Below are 20129 nucleotides of genomic sequence, written 5' to 3'. Positions count from 1 at the left end.
ACATCCAAGAACTCTTACACGAACACTCACCAAAAGTGCTGTGTGTACAAGAAACACACCTTAATTCAAAACACACAAATTTTCTTCGTAAATACGTTATTTTCCGAAAGGACCGTGTTGATGCCATGACATCATCCGGAGGTGTTGCCATCATAGTGAATCAAGGAATTGCATGCACACACTTACAACTCCAAACATCCCTCGAGGCAGTGGCTGTTCTATCAGTTCTTTTTGATAAATTGATCACAATCTGGACTATTTACATTCCTCCTAGCTATCAGCTGCAAAAACGTGATTTACACTCTCTAATTGATGAACTTCCGGAGCCTTATGTTCTCCTTGGAGACTTTAATGCGCATGGCAGGCTATGAGGTGACTCTCGGTATGACGCGCGAGGTTGACTGATCGAACAGTTCCTTATCTCGTCGAGCGCGTGTCTCCTAAATCGAAAATAACCAACCTATTATAACCTCGCTAATAGCACCTACTCCTCCATAGACCTGAGCATAGTATCTCCATCTCTTGTGCCTCTACTCCAGTGGAATGTCGTCAGTAATTTGTACGGAAGTGACCACTTCCCCGTAGTTTTGAGCACAACTACAATAACTGAGTGCCCACCACGTGTTCCCAAATGGCTCATAAATAGAGCCGACTGGGAACAGTTTTATACCATCGCTCGTCTAGGTTGGAAGGACATATGTACTTTGAACATTGAGCCCCGCCACGGTGGTCTAGTGGCTAAGGTACTCGGCTGCTGACCCGCAGGTCGCGGGTTCGAATCCCGGCTGTGGCGGCTGCATTTCCGATGGAGGCAGAAATGTTGTAGGCCCGTGTACTCAGATTTGGGTGCACGTTAAAGAACCCCAGGTGGTCAAAATTTTCGGAGCCCTCCACTACGGCGTCTCTCATAATCATATGGTGGTTTTGGGACGTTAAACCCCACAAATCAATCAATTACTTTGAACATTGATGTTGCTGTCAACTACTTCACAGCCTTTTTGATTGATGCTGCACAAAATGCATCCCACAAACAAATGGACACCCTGGAAAACGGCGTGTGCCATGGTGGAACTCTGAATGCCGAAACGCGCGCAAACAGCAAAACAGAGCTTGGAGGCTGCTTCGGAACTCACCGACAGCCGAAAATCTCGACACTTTCAAGAAAATAAAGTCTCAAGGCGGGAGATCGCGTCGGCAGGCCAGAAGGGAAAGCTGGCAGAAGTTTTTGTCAGGGATCAATTCATACACACAGGAGGCTAAAGTCTGGAACATGGTCGGTAGGATAGCAGGAAAACAAGTACACATACTTCCACTCGTAAACACTCAGGGTGATACCTTGGAAGATCAGGCAAACTTTCTCGGTGCACACTTCGAACAGGTGTCCAGCTCATACCACTATATTGACACTTTCCAAAAATACAGAACAAGAATAGAAAAGCAGAAACTCGAACACAAAGGCACTAGATACGAGGCATATAACCAAGCTTTCAGTCTAGCTGAGCTGCGAACGTCTCTAAACTCCTGCAGTACTTCTGCCCCAGGTTCTGACCGTGTGGTGTATGAAATGTTAAAAAACCTACCAATCGAAACACGAAAAACCTTACTTTGTTTGTACAATGCTATCTGGTTTTCTGGCACTATCCCTACCTCCTGGAAAGAGGCTATTATTAGTCCCATTTTGAAAGAGAGCAAGGACCCTTCTTTACCTTCGAGTTATAGGCCTATTGCACTTACAAGCTGCTTGTGCAAAGTCTTTGAAAAAATTATAAACTGCCGACTTGTACATATCCTTGAAACAAACAATTTGCTCGACCCGTTTCAGTGCGGGTTCCGAGAAAGTAGATATACCACAGACCACCTTGTTCGTATTGAGGCACAGATCAGGGACGCCTTCGTCCATAAACAATATTTTCTCTCTGTATTCCTCGATATCAAAAAGGCTTATGATACAACATGGCGTTTTGGAATTCTAAGAGACCTGTCCCACCTTGGCGTGCGCGGAAGAATGTTTCACATAATCGAAAATTACCTGTCAAACCGGACATTCCGTGTCCGAGTGGGCACGGTTCTTTCCCAATTATTTGTCCAGGAAACAGGCGTGCCACAAGGTGGTGTACTTAGCTGCACACTTTTTCTCATCAAAATGAATTCCTTGCGCTTGTCCATTCCTCGCAATATGTTTTATTGTATATATGTCGATGACGTCCAGCTTGGCTTTAGATCTTGCAATCTGGCAATGTGTGAGCGGCAGGTTCAGTTAGGTTTAAACAAGGTCTCCAAATGGGCAGAGGAAAACGGATTCCGACTGAACCCACAAAAAAGCATGCATGTCTTGTTCTCCCGAAAGACAGCCATGCACTCAGAACCCGACATTGAACTGAACGGTCAACGTCTGTCTGTTAATACAGAGCATAAATTCTTAGGATTAATCTTGGACAACAAGTTGACCTTCGTACCGCACATCAAGTATCTAAAAACAAAATGTTTAAAAGCCATGAATGTTTTAAAAGTGTTGTCACGTACTAGGTGGGGTAGTGACAGGCAATGTCTCATGAACCTATATAGAAGCCTCATTCGCACCCGCTTAGAATATGGGGCCGTTGTTTATCAGTCTGCGACTGATAAACAACGGCCTTGGTAAGGTTGTTGTTTACATCGGCCTTACCAACATACATCGGCCTTGGTAAGGTTAGTGAGTGGATCGGCGATGCGGGCGAAGTTTCTCATGTCTCATGAACCGCCTATAGTAGGCGCACAGGCCCAGAAATCGGCGCACCGCCTTCTTGTCAGTGGGCGGCGGGAAGTCGGTGATGGCGGCTATTTTCCGTGGATCGGGAGGAACTCCAGAATTGATAATCACGTGCCCCAGAAACTAGTGCTCCTCGTACGCAAATCTGCACTTTTCTGGCTTCAGTGTGAGTCCGGACGTCTTGATGGCCTAAAGTACAGCTTCAAGGCGCCGAAGTTGCTCATCAAAACTCGAGGAAAACACGACGACGTCGTCAAGTACACAAGGCAAGTTTGCCACTTCAATCCTGCCAGTAATGTATCCATAACGCGTTGAAAAGTTGCAGGCGCTGAGCAAAGGCCAAAGGGCATCAGCTTAAACTCGAAGAGGCCATCCGGTGTTATAAATGCCGTCTTCTCTCGGTCTGTTTCGTTGACTTCGATTTGCCAATAGCCAGTATTGAGGTCCATTGATGAAAAGTATTTGGCGTTATGGAGTCGATCAAGTGCGTCGTCTGTTCGTGGGAGAGGATACACGTCCTTTCTTGTGGTTTTGTTCAGGCGGCGATAATCGACACAGAAACGTAGGGTCCCATCCTTTTTCTTCACTAACACCACGGGGGACGCCCATGGACGCTTGGACAGCTGGATGATGTCATCCCGCAGCATTTCATCAACTTGTCTCTTCATGGCATCAAGTTCTCGCATGGAAACCCTGTAAGGACTCTGAGGAAGTGGTCTGGCATTTTCTTCGGTTATGATGCGATGATTCGTGATTGGGGTCTGCCGAATTTTTCATGACGATGAAAAGCAATCTTCGTATTGCAGGATCAGGCCAATGAGCTGTTCTTGCTTATGGTTCGGAAGTCTGGGATTGACGTCGAAAGCTGTGGGAGGGGCTTGGATCCTCTGAGCAGGTTCCCCAGAGTCTGCGAGGGCGAAAGCACTGGTGGCGTCCACAATTTCTTCGATGTATGCGACCGTTGTTCCTTTGTTCACATGTTTGTACTCATTGCTGAAATTCGTGAGCATAACCGTTGCTTTGCCTGCCCGCAGCTCTGCAATTCCTCTTGCGACGCAAATATTTCGGGTGACCAACAGATGCTGACTGCCTTCAACGACGCCTTCCAAGTCAGGTGATTTAAGAGCACCACGTAAGGTATAGTTCAAACATATTACACACACACTAACTTAACAAAAGACTATTATAAATCATAATTGTGTCAGAACAATAAAAACACCTACAAGCACAAACGTGAAACACTAGTCGGCAACTTCAGCGTAGACATTATGAACCTTAAGACCTAGCTTCGCCTGCTCGACATTATTCATTTTGCGAAGTTGCCTAAATTTTGTTTCTGTAAGAACTGGCCACTTGGTGACAGCTTGTACATGAAAGGTGCGGAAGTGTGCGAATGGAGTTTTATGCGAGACTGCAGGTGCTTTGTTGATATATGGGGCGACGTATTTGGTTGTGTTAATGTCAGCAGACCACTAAACTCCTTATCATGTTCGGAAAGCATTGCCGTGCCCCTTTATTACCGCATACGCTGGATCAACACTTAGGACTGCTCTCACATATGCATTTATCTCGCAGGCCGTGGGGTCTAATAAGGCCGAAAGTGAGACGAAGCCCTCGGCGTTTGCGGAGCGCCTCGTGTCAAAGGTCGAGTGGGAAGCGGAGGCCAAGACCACCGGAGCGCGCCGCGGGGCCGCCAAGAAGGCGACCAGCGATGCTGCTGTCGATGGCCACGGGGATGTTGGGGACGGCAACGCTGCAACATTGACCAGCATCACCAGTCCCGGCGGCCTTGAACGGGGAACAAATTCCGCACCCGCCAAGGCACCACTGCGTAAACAAGGAGGCACCACTAAGGACACGTCTTCCATGACTAAAAGAAAGTCCAACAAGAGAAAGAACTCTCGGTCGGGCTCCGATTCTTCGGGGAACGACGAGCCGCCCAACAGCGTGGGTTCAGACGATGATTTCGAGCCTGTGGTGGGCCCTTCGGTAAGCGCAACGCACTGGTTGTAAATACGAAGCACTGGTAACAATCATAAGGTATAGACATCAGGGAATAGATGGGAAAAAGCACGACGTTTTCTTTGTGTCGCCGAAGTCCCAGCTTTTTCCGTTCGCCTGGTTGTCTAAATGTAACAGTGGATGGAAAGAAACGTGAACAGTGGGGCACACTGTTTTCATCACACTCTGACCACAGTAGTGCACGCACACACGCCCACACACGTACGCACGCAAAATCTATAATGGTTCTTGATTGCATAATGGATGACACTAGTGACTTTTTATTAACAACCAGTCTAGAGCCGCTTGAAAAGTAATGCAAAACAGGGGATGATGTAGATCCCGCACTGCTCGCGTTTCTTCCCATCGCCATTGTACATGCATCTTAGCTCCTGCTTAATTAGGTATATCACTAAATTAGAAATGGAATTAGCATGAAACCAGAAGGCGGAGAAGGTATGCATCATTGAGATAGTTGGCGAGTGGGGGTCCACCTCAAATGACAAAGCCTGTTGAAAAGCAAACAATGGCGTGGGCTTCAATTAAAGATATGCTGAACGCCACTTGTGCATGACATTAGAAACACAGGAAGAGTATAATGTAAGAGATGACTGCCGAATGGGGCTATCTGATAAAAAAATGAATTAAGAGACTTGCAGTAGGTGCACTTTTACCTGCGACTAATGTTTTTTTCTGGTCATACAAGTACTTTTATAGCGCCAACACAGAACAAGCGCTGGGGCCGCTTGCAGACATGTGTATACGATTGAGCGCCCTGTCCACCGCCACTTCTATTTTTAGAGGAGGCGCTGGCACTGTCACGCTGTGCAACAAGTTCGCCATAACGGTCCGCAAGCAACATTTGATCACAACAGCAGTGAAATCACGAGCACAGCATCAGTTTCTTTGAATGTGTATTGCCTCAAGATACCTTTGGGTATGCGTAAATGACGGGATGGACTAGCTGTACAGAGACGCAGAAAATTTGAACTTGCTTTGTACTTCTCTTCTGTGTATTTCATATGTTTTCCCAGTGGACATAATCGATGTGAGCCAAGGTTGGAGCTAGACGCCAGCAAACTGTTTTATTTTCAGACAAGGTCATTGTTTATGTGCTCTGTGGTTGACGTCCAGCATATACTAAAGAGAGCTCACAGAAAAGACATGAAATGTAGCAGGGATTTGTCTGTCTGTCTGTCTGTGTGTGTGTCTGTCTGTGTGTGTGTCCGTTTCTGTGTCTGTCTATGTGTGTGTCAGTCTGTCGGTCTGTGTGTCGGTCTGTGTGTCTGTCTGTGTGTCTGTCTGTCTGTGTGTCTTCTGTGTGTGTGTTTCTGCGGAATAGTGTCCCCACTTCGACGTAGTGTACTTGCGAAAACGACAGGGGCCAAATGCTATTAGATTTTGTCGAGAGATCTTTAACAAGTAAAAAAAAAGCTGGTATACAGAGTGTTCAAATTCAAGTGGGAGTTTTTTGCTGACCAAATCGTCTTCTTGGTTCTTTCCCACAACTTTTTTGGTGTATCACTGCGTAACTTCGACCATCCCGCCTTACCAACTTTCAATTTCCCCGCACGCTACGCAGCATCGCCAGCAACGTGAGGCTCCACAACGAGCACACCCTTGGAAGAAGCGCGGAGCCGCGGCTAACACAAAGCAGCCCGACGCCACCGGTGACGAAAGTGACACGGACTTCGTCAAGCCACCCGCCAAGAAACCCGGCACAGTTTCTTGGGCACACAAGAAGGCTCTGGCAGATGACTCCGAGTCTGACCTTATGTCAGCTCCGAAGAAGGCAACCAAGAATATGACGGTCCTGTCGTTCTCCTCCTCTTCGGTCGACGACGACGTGCCTGCCGTGCCGCGTCCAAGTCCCGCCAACCGAGGCCGCTCCAGGGCAGCGCCGGTAAACTACAATTTCGGAAGCGAGAGCAGTGACGGATTCTGAAACGCCTCATGTGCTGAGTAAACTGTGGTATACTGCATTCTGATGCTTGCGCCTCCACCTATGCATAGAAGAACCATGTGTGAGCTTCGTGGCATGTACATCACATTGAATGGCAGTGTGACTGATTTACATTTTTTGCCGCCTTCATCATTGTGACTCTATAATGTTCTGGAATTCTGCACGCGAGGGCAGTGGCCCACTTGGTGACAAGTGTTCCTTATCCTACAGACTGTCTCAGTGTGCAAGTTTGCGCTCTTTTTTTTGTGTCCGGCAGTGACATCTACTTATGGTTTCACCTAGCAGAGGACCCTTTGTGGGAGACGTGCGGTAGAGGTTTTGCTGACTGGCTTTCGTCACTGAACGAAGAAGCAGAAGGAAATTACCGAGGATGTGCCAATTTTCCATATGCATTCTTTTTTCGGCTCTGTAGGTTCATGCACCAGGTCAATGACATTCTCACTGTCGAGCAAATTATAGGGTGCCTTATCGCGCTAGGTACCCAAGTGCTGCAATTTTAAGATCTTTAACCAGTTTTATATGCATGTTAAATCACGTTTACTTCTCCACAATGGAGGAAGCCAGAATAATCTGGCTGCTTTTTTTTTTCCTGCGGCGATTTTATATTAGTTCCAGTACGTGCCTCACATAGCTAGTGTGCTGGCGACCTCTCCTGCTCATTTACAACACCTTGCAGTTATAATTAAGTTAAGTGTTTTACGTTTGACAGTACTGGCTTGCTATCAGTCGTAATATATTTGCAACGTATTTAAGGATCCAGCTCTTTACTTGTTTTGTTTGTCAATATTTGCATTGTAGTGAAAAAGGACCCTGTCCAGTTCTTTCCGCTACTGTCTTGACGCCGCTACCGCTTTAAGTCCAGTGTTCACAGTAGAGCATTTATTCTTATTTAGCTCAACACACGTTAACGTTCTAGATAGCATTGTCATATGCGAAGCATATTTCACGGTTGCCATTGTTGATATAACTGCAAAAGTCAACACTTCAAAATTATGTCGTCATGCTCGTGTGACGGTGCCACTCGCTCATCGAGACAATGATCGATCATGTGTTTCTTTCTGAGAGGATGCGGCTCTATAAAGTAGCAGGTAACAAAGGGGTAACTTACACTGTGTTTTTTCGGATTATATGCGGCTGCGATGACACACCTGACACAGGTCTATCGGGCAGGGCTGTTCGGGCTGTTGTACGCTTCTATAGATTTTCACGTCTGTGCAATTTCACTGAAAAACATCACTCGGGATACTTGCAGAGTCTGTCTACGACGCATTTCACGGCGTCGACATGATTGTACGAATTGAGCTGCAGATATCACAGGTACGTAACCGTATCGTCCACAGCATGATGTTGAAGCATTATCGCAAGCGTATTGCGGATGAATGTGTCGCCGAGGTCACCCTTGTTGTTTGCAAAAATAACTTCGGCTCATCTGTTATATGCGAGGATTTACCCTAGTGATTCGGGGTTACGTATCTCTACACCCCGCATTTGAATATTGTAGCCTGTAGAGCCTCTTTCTGAACTGGGTCTGTCCTTGCATTAGTACAAATTAAAATGTGCACGTGGGACGTAGGCTGCAGCACCAATGATGCCATTTCGCAAATGAGCTACATTTACGTGGTTAAGATACTTCATATGTTTTGATGAGGTTCTCAAAGCTGGAGCTGCACGTCAACAGAGCTCATATGTTCATTTCATAACCCTCTTGCAGTCCCTGCAACTTCCTCTGTTGCGGCCTCCACTTGTGAACATGCAAGAGGCGTCTTGACGCGCTGTTCTCAAAGACAGCTTGTGCACCTGCTGCGCTCGTCATCACGTGATCATAGATTGTGGTGGCACGCTTTAAGCTGAGACATAGCTTCCTATTTTTTTTCGGTACCTGGGCGAACGCTCTTTTTAGGCTCTTCAAAAATAGAGGAAGCGCTGGCTGAGACGACTGGGTGAAGCCAACGCACCGTTATCATAGACCAACCACGTTTTCGCTAGATTCACAAGAATCTCGGGCATCTGTATTCGTGTTTGTCTGAACTGCAGCATTAGAAGCAGTAATGCAACCAAGGACTTTGATCGCCAAAACTTCTAATGTACCTTTTTTAGGTTCTTCCGTTAAGTAATTTATGCTGGATTAATGGAACATGAACAAATCGTACCGCAAGCCAGAAGCCCGTGTTTTGTACGATTCTCGAGAAATTATCTGACTGCGTGTACAAGCGCATTAGCTACCAGCTCAGTAAATGAAATGCATAGCTGCAGATACTATTTATATAGCACTGCAACAGCAGGCCCCGCCGCGGTGGTCTTGTGGCTAAGGTACTCGGCTGCTGACCTGCAAGTCGCGGTTTCAAATCCCGGTTGCGGCGGCTGCATTTCCGATAGAGGCGGAAATGTTGTAGGCCCGTGTGCTCAGATTTGGGTGCATGTTAACCCCAGGTGGTCGAAATTTCCAGAGCCCTCCACTACGGCGTCTCTCATAGTCATGTGGTGGTTTTGGGACGTTAAACCCCACATATCAATCAGTCAATCAACAGCAACAGCAGCAACTAATGACCCTAACATAGTCGTCAATAGGTAGTCCAGCTATGGTCCCTAGAAAACTGGCTAGTCTGCCGCTCTCCACCGCGTCTGTGCCGATGAACCAGCGGCACGGCCACGTCCGAGCCGCTGGTTCGTGCACTGGCGGCCAGGGGGCGCCGCAATCTAAGTGCCGTGATCACGGACCATGCACCATCGGCGCGGACGCGGCCTTCCACGGGGACAGCCCGGAGACGGCAGACTATCCAGTATATTTTAAAGACCGTAGTCCAACGTGGGACCCTCAGAGTTGCCACTTCCGTCTATGGGAGAAGAGCGCTGGATAGGTGGCGCGCCGAAAAATAGCACCTGGCGGAGAGTGGCAACACAACTCAGCCGCTCGCAGCCAGACAACTGGCCACCATGTACATCTGTGAGAGCACGCACGTGCGCCGCTTCATTTTGGAACGAACAGCTCGAAAACTCATTGCGCCAGTTATAATGCACCACGGTTTAGAAAAATAGCTCTGTCCGAAGGCTACTCTCACATGAAAAACGAATAAAATCCCTCCAAAGCGGACTGCGTCTATGCATACTGGCATCGTAGGGTCGGTGCTGTGCAGTGATGCCATCTCTTTCGTCCTCATTTTCTAGTTATGTGCTGAGTTTTGTGTTAAGCTAGTGCGGGCTTGCATGCCCACATTGATAAGTTTGTGCTGTCATGATTATCACGCTGCCTCCATCTGCAGTAAATAAAGAAAGAGAGGGAGTCGTAGCTGCGTTTATTTTTTTCTGCGGCATCGTACGTACGCCCTCTCCGCAGTGTGTATGCGCGGGGACGTTGATAAAGAAAACCGCCACGGCAACATAGCACGTGTGGTATCGCGCTGTTATGCATTAAGGCGTGGGTTAGATTCCCGACCACTACGGCTGCTCTTCAATTGGGGTGAACCACACAGAACACCCGTAAACCAACATATATGTGCGCATATATAGTAGTGATGTTTTCCAATGCCAAAGAACTCTGGTGGTCGGAACTTTTGGGGTTATTTACATGGCGAAATACGAGACGATGCCAGAGCTAGTGCAATGACTTGCATGGTATTTAACGTCTTCCCAATACATTGGCTGAATGTACGCTTTAAGGCCACTGTGTGCGCTTTTGATAGCAGCCGGTAGGTGTGACAGCTTGTAATGGCCCATGAAGTATACACGTAATATCGTGTCCCATACACAGTATACTAGAGTATACAAGTTGTCCTTGACACAGTACGTATACATATCACTCTTGACACAATAAGTGTACGTGCACGTGGGAAACGACAGCAGAAGGAACAAACTGAACGAACATCACGCAACATTTTCCGCTCAGAGAGGTTGCGTAGCGCAATCTCCAAGCTGGACAAAACCCATCACAACCTGTGCCCAAATTCGGTATTATGGGACGGTAGCATTATCGAGATTGATGCAATTTCAATATTGATTGAAAGAACTTTATTGCGGCTGATTGGGATGCAGCTTTATTATTACTTGAATAACTTTACGCTAGTGAGAAAACAGCCCCGGACATATTCGCCAATCTACAGGCCACAGCGGTTTGTGGCTTGGGCTTAGCCGGTTAAAGATGGTGAGTCCCAAATGCTTGTCACACGTAAAGGCCAATTCATTTTCTCACCAATGTGACGTATTCTTGTGGCTCATACCCATTTCTTGGGCTGTGTCCTCCTTGATAGATTGATATGTGGGGTTTAACGTCCCAAAACCACCATATGATTATGAGAGATGCCGTAGTGGAGGGCTCTGAAAATTTCGACCACCCGGGGTTCTTTAACGTGCACCCAAATCTGACCACACGGGCCTAAAACATTTCTGCCTCCATCGGAAATGCAGTCGCCGCAGCCGAGATTCGATCCCGCGAACTGCGTGTCAGCACCGGAGTACCTTAGCCACTATGCCACCGTGGTGGGGCGGCTGTGTCTTCCTTCATTTTCAGTAGACCAGTGGTAAGCAGTGGAACTTACCCAATTTACGTGGTGTATACCGTTTATGATGATGATAGTTATTTGATATAGGCCGCATATATTTGCGTTGCACATACCCGTTTCTTGAGCTGGGTCATTTTATTGCGATAGCAATTAGATGGCCACTCTCGACAGGATTTTGCCGCCGGCGCCAACTGGGCGTCGCCGTCACTCCCCCTATACGTACACGTATCTATATATATGAAAATGCAAGAAAGAAAAAAATGCAAAAAAGACTCCGGCCCGCGGTACCGACATTGGGTCTTCTGAATTGTTAGTGCGAGGCTTCAATCACTGAGCCACCGAGGAGCACGTCCTTCAACGTTCAAACCGCAAGCTATTTAAATCTACCACTTAATGCAGCTGGCGGACACCTTGGGGGCGGGGGGCGATCTCGTGTTTTCATCATTAACAACGAAACTGCACCATGATCACGCGTAGCAACATCGTCCCGATGCAGTGGCTACGCGCTCATCTCCCGCGCACACTTTGCACCGTAAAGAGCAGGAGGTATACGCTCACTAGCACCCTTATCTCTCGTGTAGGGAGCATCGTACGTCTTCGGTGGCGTTCGCATTTTACCGGAACGATTGTTTTAGTTACAGGGCGCAAAAAGACCACTGCGATATTTGCACAGTGTATACGTTCGCGGAAAGCGCGCGCTTTTCAGACACACCGAAGTAACAACTGAGACACTTATTCTCGTTAATGTGTACTTGAGAGTTCATTTACTGCGTCATTTTTATCTTTACTGCGTCATTTTTTAGGGCACATTTTTATCTCCTGGCCATTCTGCACGTGACCTTCCAATTTGTTGCTATCGCGTTCATTGCTTCCCTTTCGTGGCAATGCTGTGATTTTTTGTATTAAAATGGTGAAACAGGAGAGGTTGGTGCCATTATAGTGGCACCGGCTACTCCTTTTCTATTAGTACACAAGATATGCCATAAGATAAACAATAACGGCACAAAATGCGAGACTGTACAACATACGATGTGAAAATACACAATAGCCAAACGTCACAGGTCAGGTAACATACGGCTAATAGGTTCATATTTTCTACACACAAGGTCAGTTCTCATCACATGACAATGCAGATACGCCTCATATGTACAAAATTTTCACACAGAAAGTCAGTTCACAAGGGAGCCAAATGATTACACATACCAAACACGCTATCTAAATATTACCCATTTTCTTTATCATGAAGGCGACATCACATATGGTAGGTCAATATCTGAATAAAATATCTCCATAAAACAAACTTCTTGAAGGCGATGAGCGTTTTTTTTTTCTGAAGACTTGCAGTTGGCCATGGACCTAGTATTTTTGTCCCTATGAAAGGCCTCCTATCTAAAAGTTGCAAACTTGCGCGTAGTACTTTACTTTGTGTCTCATATTTCGGGCACTCCAGGAGCAGATGACGTACATTATAGTCAGGTAGCCGCTAGAGCACTCTGTACTAGGCGCACATTTTATCATGTGTAGGAAGCGTCGCATCAATGCTGTACCAAGCCGTAGGTGATAGACTAATGTTTCCAATCTCCTATTTACTCTTAACTCTGAATAAATGCTTAGTTTTATGCAAGGGTATATTAAATATAATTCTGAACTTTTAGATTTTTTGTTGAGCCATATGTATTTGGTGACGCTACAGGTCATCTGTCCAAAGAATAGACGCGTTTCTGTGCGTGAAATCGGCAGAGCGATTCTCTCCTCGTTATTGTGGGCCCTAATTGCCGTGGTAGGCGTTGCAGTGTTTTCTGGAATGCTGCAGTGACCTGGTATATATTGAAATGCAATCACATGATTCATTTCTCTTGCTTTTGCGTGTTCTTTTAACGTCTCATATAACAAAGAAGCGTTTAGAAAGAGTTTTCTATCACTTTGCAGCGACGCTTAAGAGCAGCCTGCGAATCACTAAATATGACCCATTTTTGTGCCTCTTTTCTGAATGTTATCAAGCGTAGCGCAGATAGAATTGCAAACAGTTCCGCAACAGAATATAGACGACATCGCACGACATAATTTAAATGTCTGCTCTATTACCAAGTATGGAATGACAAAAGCTGAAGAGGACGAATTTGCATGACAAGAACCGTCTGTATAAATGCTAGTATGCTGCGGATATAAGAAATAAATATGAAATAGTGCCACTTACTGCGCGACTGTGACGAACATGTCGTTTTTAGATATTATTTTATCGGCCAAAAACCGTATTTTTGGTCTTGACAACATCCAAGAATGGAAATTGATATCTAGTTTTTTTATCTCATGGCTTGGTGATAAAGCTTTATGTTCCTGAACAATATTGTGTAGCTTACATTTTTTTCTTTCTGCAAGTGAGAGGTTCAATGGATGTGTCTCATGCTGAGTTGAAATACGAAAAACACGGCGACAAGTTTCGACCATTAGAATTACGGAGAATGGCAGATGGCGAGCTTTGGCGATTACGAGAGAACACGATGTTGCCTGCGGGACTCCCATGTCTTAACCCCTCTTGCCAGTGATCTCTGAAGACGCTCCTCTGTAGTTTTCTATAAATCCTGGAGAATCAATGCTGAATAAGCAATATTTTGCTTTATTAGTGCGTTATGCACTTGCAGTAGTGAAGAGACTGATTCCTCCCATGTTGTGCCAGCGATTCAATGTAGTACGTTTATGACTATGTTGACCTGTTTTCTAGCACGCAAATGTGCGTCTATCAAGGGTAACACCAAGAAATTCATGCTCTTTCACCAAGGTTGACGTCTCTCTGTCCAGTGTAAGTTTGAAATTGCTCATGTATCGTCTAGTGAAAGGTAACACCGTTATTATCGCGTACGAGAAACTCGCGCCCCCGTTTTTCAAAAACTTGTTTACAATCTCAAGACCACGTCTCAGCACTACTTGAAGTTTGCACATTTATGGTCCTGAGGCCCTTATTCAGATGTCATCTGCGTAGAGTGAATACCTAAATACAGTTGGTAAATTTCCCGGTGACGCCGCCTTAACACAGGTAAAGAGTAGTATGCATAGAAGACTTCCTTGTGGATAGCCCTGTGTGACGGAATGATATTTACTTTGTCCTGTTGTTTCCATGTATATTATCCTATCGCTCAAAATTTTGAAATACATCGCAGTGATCGACCACATAGTCCAAGTTCTAACATCTTCGCCAGGACATGAATGTGAGTAATGGAGTCGAAAGCCTTCTGAATGTCAATAAATACCGCAGTTGTGATGTTTCCACACATGTGTCTATGCTCAACACATGTCAGAATATTTACAATCGCATCCATTGTGCAACGCCTTTCACGAAAACCTGTCATACAGGGTGTGTGAAGAAATGTGTCCAATATTGTGTTTAAGAATCAGCAAAAGACGCTTTTTGCTCGCTGTCTTCAGAGTTGCTTTTTCTGTAGCGGCGGACATCTTAAGAGGACTGAAGACATCATTAGGAACAGTGATTAGGAAAGCTAAATAAATAACTTTTTAATTAGTGAAGGCAGGCAGTTAAGTCAAATGAGAGAATTGAAGTCCTTGATGTGAAGGATCCATAGCCACTTTAGTATTTCGGAAAAGCGGCCTCTAGTAACAACTACCAAATATTTAAATTCCCCAAAGTTGTGCAGCGATACCGAAATCAAAGGACTGATGAGTGCAACAAGCAGACGATTACAGTGACGTCACGTCACTGTTCAAAACTGCGGTTACTGGGGTGCAGTTTTTCCCCGTTCGTTAACGAATGTGCATTGTGCGTGCTGTAATTGCGAGCGCAGCCCACACACCCATACAACAAAATCGGCTGATGGTTTATGTAACAACGCTTTGTCTTTTCAGTTGTGCTCATTCGCGTTCAGTTTCGGTTTCACCGCAAAACTGGGGAGAATTTCATTAATTCGCAGTTATCACTAGAAGCAACTTTTCTAAAACCTCAAAGCACTAATTGGTTCTTCGCATGAAATACTTCAATTCTCCCATTTTCCTTAGCGGCCTAATTCAACTAACTAAGAGGCTAAGTTACCTTTAATATTTACTTTTTTAATTATGTATTAACGCCTTCTAAAGATGCCTGCTGCTAGAGCAAAAGCAATTGTAATGACAGTGGGCGAATAGCGTCTTTTGCTTATTTTTAAACAAATCTTTGGATCAATTTTTTGAAACACCCTGTATAGTCTGAAAACACTTTTGTATGTTCACACCACCATTGAAATCTACTGTGTACTATTCTCTCCATCAACATACAAAGACAGCTTGTGAGATGGACTGGGTAGAATGATTAGAGACATAAAGGAGGTTTCTTGGTTTTATGACAAGAATTACTCGACCTAATTTTCTTGAATCTGGGAGAATCTCTCATATCCAGATATCAATAAATAACTCTAGCAGTGTCGTTTTACCTGCAGGTCCGAGTTTCTTCAGCATCATATACGTAACGCCATCTGGTGCCGCAGCTCTTTTTGTACGACATAACTCAAGGGCACAGTTAAGTTCATCTAAGCTAAATTCGCAATCCAGTTGAAGGTGTTCTGACATAAAACGCCTTTTGAGGCAAAAATACTGTGGAACTTGCAAATTGTGGGCATGTGTAAGTGATTCCCGGTCTGGTTATTAGCCGACAGAATTCGTCTGCAACATTTATTGGTGGAGGGCTCTGGGCTATGGCAAGAACTCTGAAAGGATGGCTCTGGGTAACAGTAGCACCAAAGGATCGGTCGATCATCGGTATTCTAGTAACAGGAGTGAAAGGACTCAACGACTATCAGTATTCTCGCCATCGTCTGCTACCTAATTTCTGTAAGCGACGGTGTGATGTTGCGTGAGTTCTTTGTGCCATCTTTTAGTCCTCGAGTTTTCTGCTGCAATGATAAGCCCATTTTGCTGGTCTTCTGATTGCTCTTAAGCGTTCTTATTCCCTGTTAACTGCAGTACACTAGTATGACACAATGACTTGCTTGGTGCAAAAGTACTGAGAGTCGCTCATAATAGTTAAAAAAGTTTCTAAGTTTGATTTTTCGCCTAATGCACCCGTTATGCGATGACAAAAATGCTGCGAGTTAGTATATTTTGAGTAGCGTTGAGTCCTTGTACTCCTCATAAGTCTATGTCCTACTAGAATCGGAAAGTGATTACTGCCACGCATTTTTATATCTGTTGACCATTCAGAACCCTCAAGAAGGTCATGTGAGCATAGCGTAACATCTATTCTATAGAACTGGAGTAGCGATCGATATTCTCTTGTAAACGTTGGATAGGTATCATTTATCACTGTCGAATAGCATTTCTCAGCAGCACACAACGTTTCCGCGAGAATAAGTATGTTCACTGCCCCAGATTACATTATGTGCGTTAAAGTCCCCACAAACCAGCACCCATGAGTTCACAATATAAAGACATTAACTTGGCTGTCTACATATACTTTGCTAGAATCTTGTAGATAAAGTCCTCTCACAGTGACACTCATATATCTAAAAGATATTTTGCAGGCCACAAACTCGGGTACATCTGAGTCACTTGACTGTATTAAATAGGATGGCACGTCTTTTTTAACACAAAACATTGCTCTGCTTTTTCCAACTCTGCGCGATGGTTTATATATTACGCAGGTGGACAATCAAAAATCATCTCACACAGCTGCTTCCTGTATGCACAATACAGGGAACCATGATCATCAAGACGTTTACGAAAATCGGCTGATTTATTACAAAGGCTGTTAGCATTCCACTGAAATATGAAGACATTGTTACAGCGACTATTCATAGTAAGCCTGCCATGAAGCTGACTGAGCTATTGGGAGCACTAGCGGCTTCATTGAAAGTAATGCTTTTACGTAAGTAGGTTGTTTGCTTGTGGAAGGGCACCGAGAATTGCACGAAAAGCTGTGAACGGAATCGGTAGGTTCACAGCAGCCAAAGATACAGACGAATAATTATTGATCGTCGCTGACACTGCATCCGTGGTCAGAGCTGACCGTCGAGGAGGAGTATCAGATGAACGCTGAGATGGTTTCTGCGTCAGGAGTGGATGATGAGGTAGTCGCTGAGATGATTTTTGATGAAGTGTCTGCAGTGATGTCTGCGGGAGATGAGCCCGATTCTTTGAGGGCGGGTTTTGTCGTTCGCTGACTGGAGGTTGTCGGCTCGGTTTCTTTAGAGCTGTAGAATAACTCAATTTATCCACTTGGTCCTGCTCATTGTGGGAAATTTAAGCCACATGTCTTACAGTGTCAAGGGTTACGTGAGGGCGCATTATGTGGTGGTTACCTTCCATGTATCCACTTGTGCTGGCGTAATCTTGAGGCAGCTCTGTTTTAAGGGTATCAAGAGTATAAGAAGCCGTATAATTTCCTTCACAGCTGGCGGACTTTGGCTGCCACACAGTCTTGCACTCCGAGTGGTCATGGTTTTTTGAGCATATATTTCATGCGACGTTGACTGTGACAGTTCCTCGCTAAATGGCCAAATCTCTGGTAGTTGTAGCACCATAGGGCAGGACCCAGGCATTCTTCAACAGGGTGACTTGTGAAGCCCAAATGCACCCTTTCCTGCATGGGCCTGCCTTCACCGAAGGTCAGTATACCAGCTCTCAGAGCGTGAGATTCTATCGCACCATCTTCTTGTCGTTTGAAGCGTGCCTGACAGTGTGCAGATGTCAAACCAAAATCTTTCAAGAAATCAACCAGTTCTCCTCGGTGAATTGAAGTCGTTACCAACAATTCTCGAGCAAGATGCTGGAATATAAGGCTTGACTCCTAAACCAGCCACTTCACTCATCGATAGTAGATGTTTTGTCGATGAAACAGAAAAAACGCGGACAGAAAAGCTCCCATATCTGTTAACTCAGAACGACTGCACTTTTTTCTTGGCCGCTGAGATAAATCTGACGTAGAGCGGTTTGGCACGTGCCAGAAGCTGTCGCCTTTCTCTTACAGTCGACAGACCACTGCAATTCTTTCTGGTCGTTTATTTTTGTAGGTCACGAAGGTGAACGGCGTGTTATCACAGTCAATTTCCTCATCGCTTAAGTCATAGGCCGATGTCCCATCATTGTCAACGCGAGGTTTCTGCGTCTCGCTTTCTCCTGGCCCAGTCGTGGTCTCTGAAGGTACGGTGGCATGAGCTGCAGCGTTTAATACTAGCGTCACTAGAATGATAACGTGGTTCACATGCTGTGACATTCCCGAATGCTGGGCCAGTTCTGTGGCACCTACGTGTCTTAGAACGCGCTGCCAGTCATATGGCTCGTGCCGTTGTTCTTTGTTGCCTACTGCCGTAGTTAACAGAAACGCCCTGGAGAGCACAGTGAAACCACGCAATGGTGTGCAGGATGTCCACCGCATATGTATCCTTCAGATTGTCTCGTCCCTCGAGCCAGAAGAGGAAAGTCTCAAACAGACACTAGTCCATCAAAAACAGAAAAGAAAGGCTCACCAAAGAGGTGGCGGCCGCTCGGCGAAACTTCTTTTTTCCAACTGTGTCCTTCTTCATTTTCATTTTCAGTGGACCATTGGTGAGCAACTGAACTTGCCTAACTTATTGTTTTTCACCTATTGATCGTGGCGCATACCCACTATGGGGGATTAGCCAAGAGTCGAGTGGTTTCAAAAATTACTGTACAGATTTGGAATAACGGAGATACCTAACTTCTTTGGCGCATAACCATTTATGACGATGATAGTTTTTTTTTGTATAGGCCGCACATATTTCTGTGGCACGTACCCGTTCCTCAGGCTAATGTGTCCTTCATTTTAAGTGGAGTGGTGGTATGCACTCCAATTCTGTGGCGCATACCGATTCGCGATGATAATTCTCTGGGTGTGTTGCAATACTCACCATAGACGGCTAAATAGACAGATAGACGGCAGCCATCTTAAGTTGGATTTCAATTCTCACGTAGCCGGCAAAATAGACAGCTCTGAGAAGACCGCATCGTAGACAAATAGGATGCAGGCTACTTTGTTGTCCAAAGAAAATGGTGGCTCAGCGAATTGTTCAGATAGATCGAATCTCTCCACAATAGTCGTTTGCACACAAGCAGATGCATCTACAGACGCTCAATGTGAGCAACGTTTAATTTTTAAAAAGTAGTTTCAACACGTAATGAGCCAGAAAATACATCAGTTAGGTCGGTCGGTCGGTCGGTCGGTCGGTCGGCGAACTTTATTCTGCTCCATGACAAACTACAGAGTGGTATAGTTTTGGGCTGCACCCACGTTCGGGCCAGAAGGCCATCATCCTCCACCTGTTCGCGGGCTTTCTGTACAGCCAGTAGTTGTTGCTGGAGATCACCACTTTTGAAGTCTTCCTCCTAGTCCTCTTGCTTAAAGAGGCAATGTTTGATGCTGAACATTGTCAGAGCATGCGCGCTAACGAGCAATACTCAATCTTCATGGCATTCAGGCCGGTCTGGATCGATGTCTGGAGCAAAGTGACTAAACCTTCCTCTCGACGGGAAAGATGCCGTTTGTAACAATCTCAGGGTGGAAGATGGAGGTCTAGTCAGATTTAGGGATGGGGGTGGCACTTTCCTGCGCCCGAGCTGATAGTGTTTCACTGTTTCATGAAAACAGAGTAATGGGTCGGAGGTATGCCCCCAATGCGGATTTTCCGGCGTATGTGGACCATCGCAGAATGCCAGACCTCACGCTTGGTCATAAACTAGACCATTCGGGTTGGGCCTGCTGGGATGTACTATCAGTCTCAAATGAAACCCCAACAGCGGCAAGCCTTCGCGATGGTATAGAGCGCGCCTTCAAGTTATCACAACTGACAAGCGCGCGCATCCTTTTCGGCAGCTTTGCGCATATATGCGTGCCTGTCCAATGCCGCCTAGAACAAATATACTCAGGCCTGCTCACTGCCGCCGTGACGACATTGTCGATATGTCGTTCAGTGACGACATA

At 45.7% G+C, this 20129-nt stretch overlaps 1 protein-coding gene across 4 annotated transcripts in view; it reads left to right on the top strand.

Moving 5' to 3' along the window:
• LOC142774985 (uncharacterized) overlaps positions 1 to 14476 on the top strand; it is a 28331-nt gene extending 13855 nt beyond the window's left edge. For all 4 annotated transcript variants that reach the window (XM_075876157.1, XM_075876159.1, XM_075876158.1 and 1 more), the window contains 2 exons: positions 4325 to 4738; positions 6333 to 14476. In XM_075876157.1, coding sequence (XP_075732272.1) covers positions 4325 to 4738; positions 6333 to 6695 — 777 coding nt within the window. In that variant the 3' untranslated portion in view covers positions 6696 to 14476. The remainder of the gene's footprint in view (positions 1 to 4324; positions 4739 to 6332) is intronic.
• Positions 14477 to 20129: the final 5653 nt, after the last annotated feature.

Source organism: Rhipicephalus microplus, chromosome X (genome assembly GCF_043290135.1).
Source record: "Rhipicephalus microplus isolate Deutch F79 chromosome X, USDA_Rmic, whole genome shotgun sequence".
NCBI lineage: Eukaryota > Metazoa > Arthropoda > Arachnida > Ixodida > Ixodidae > Rhipicephalus > Rhipicephalus microplus.
This window is presented reverse-complemented; position numbering and strand designations above follow the sequence as displayed.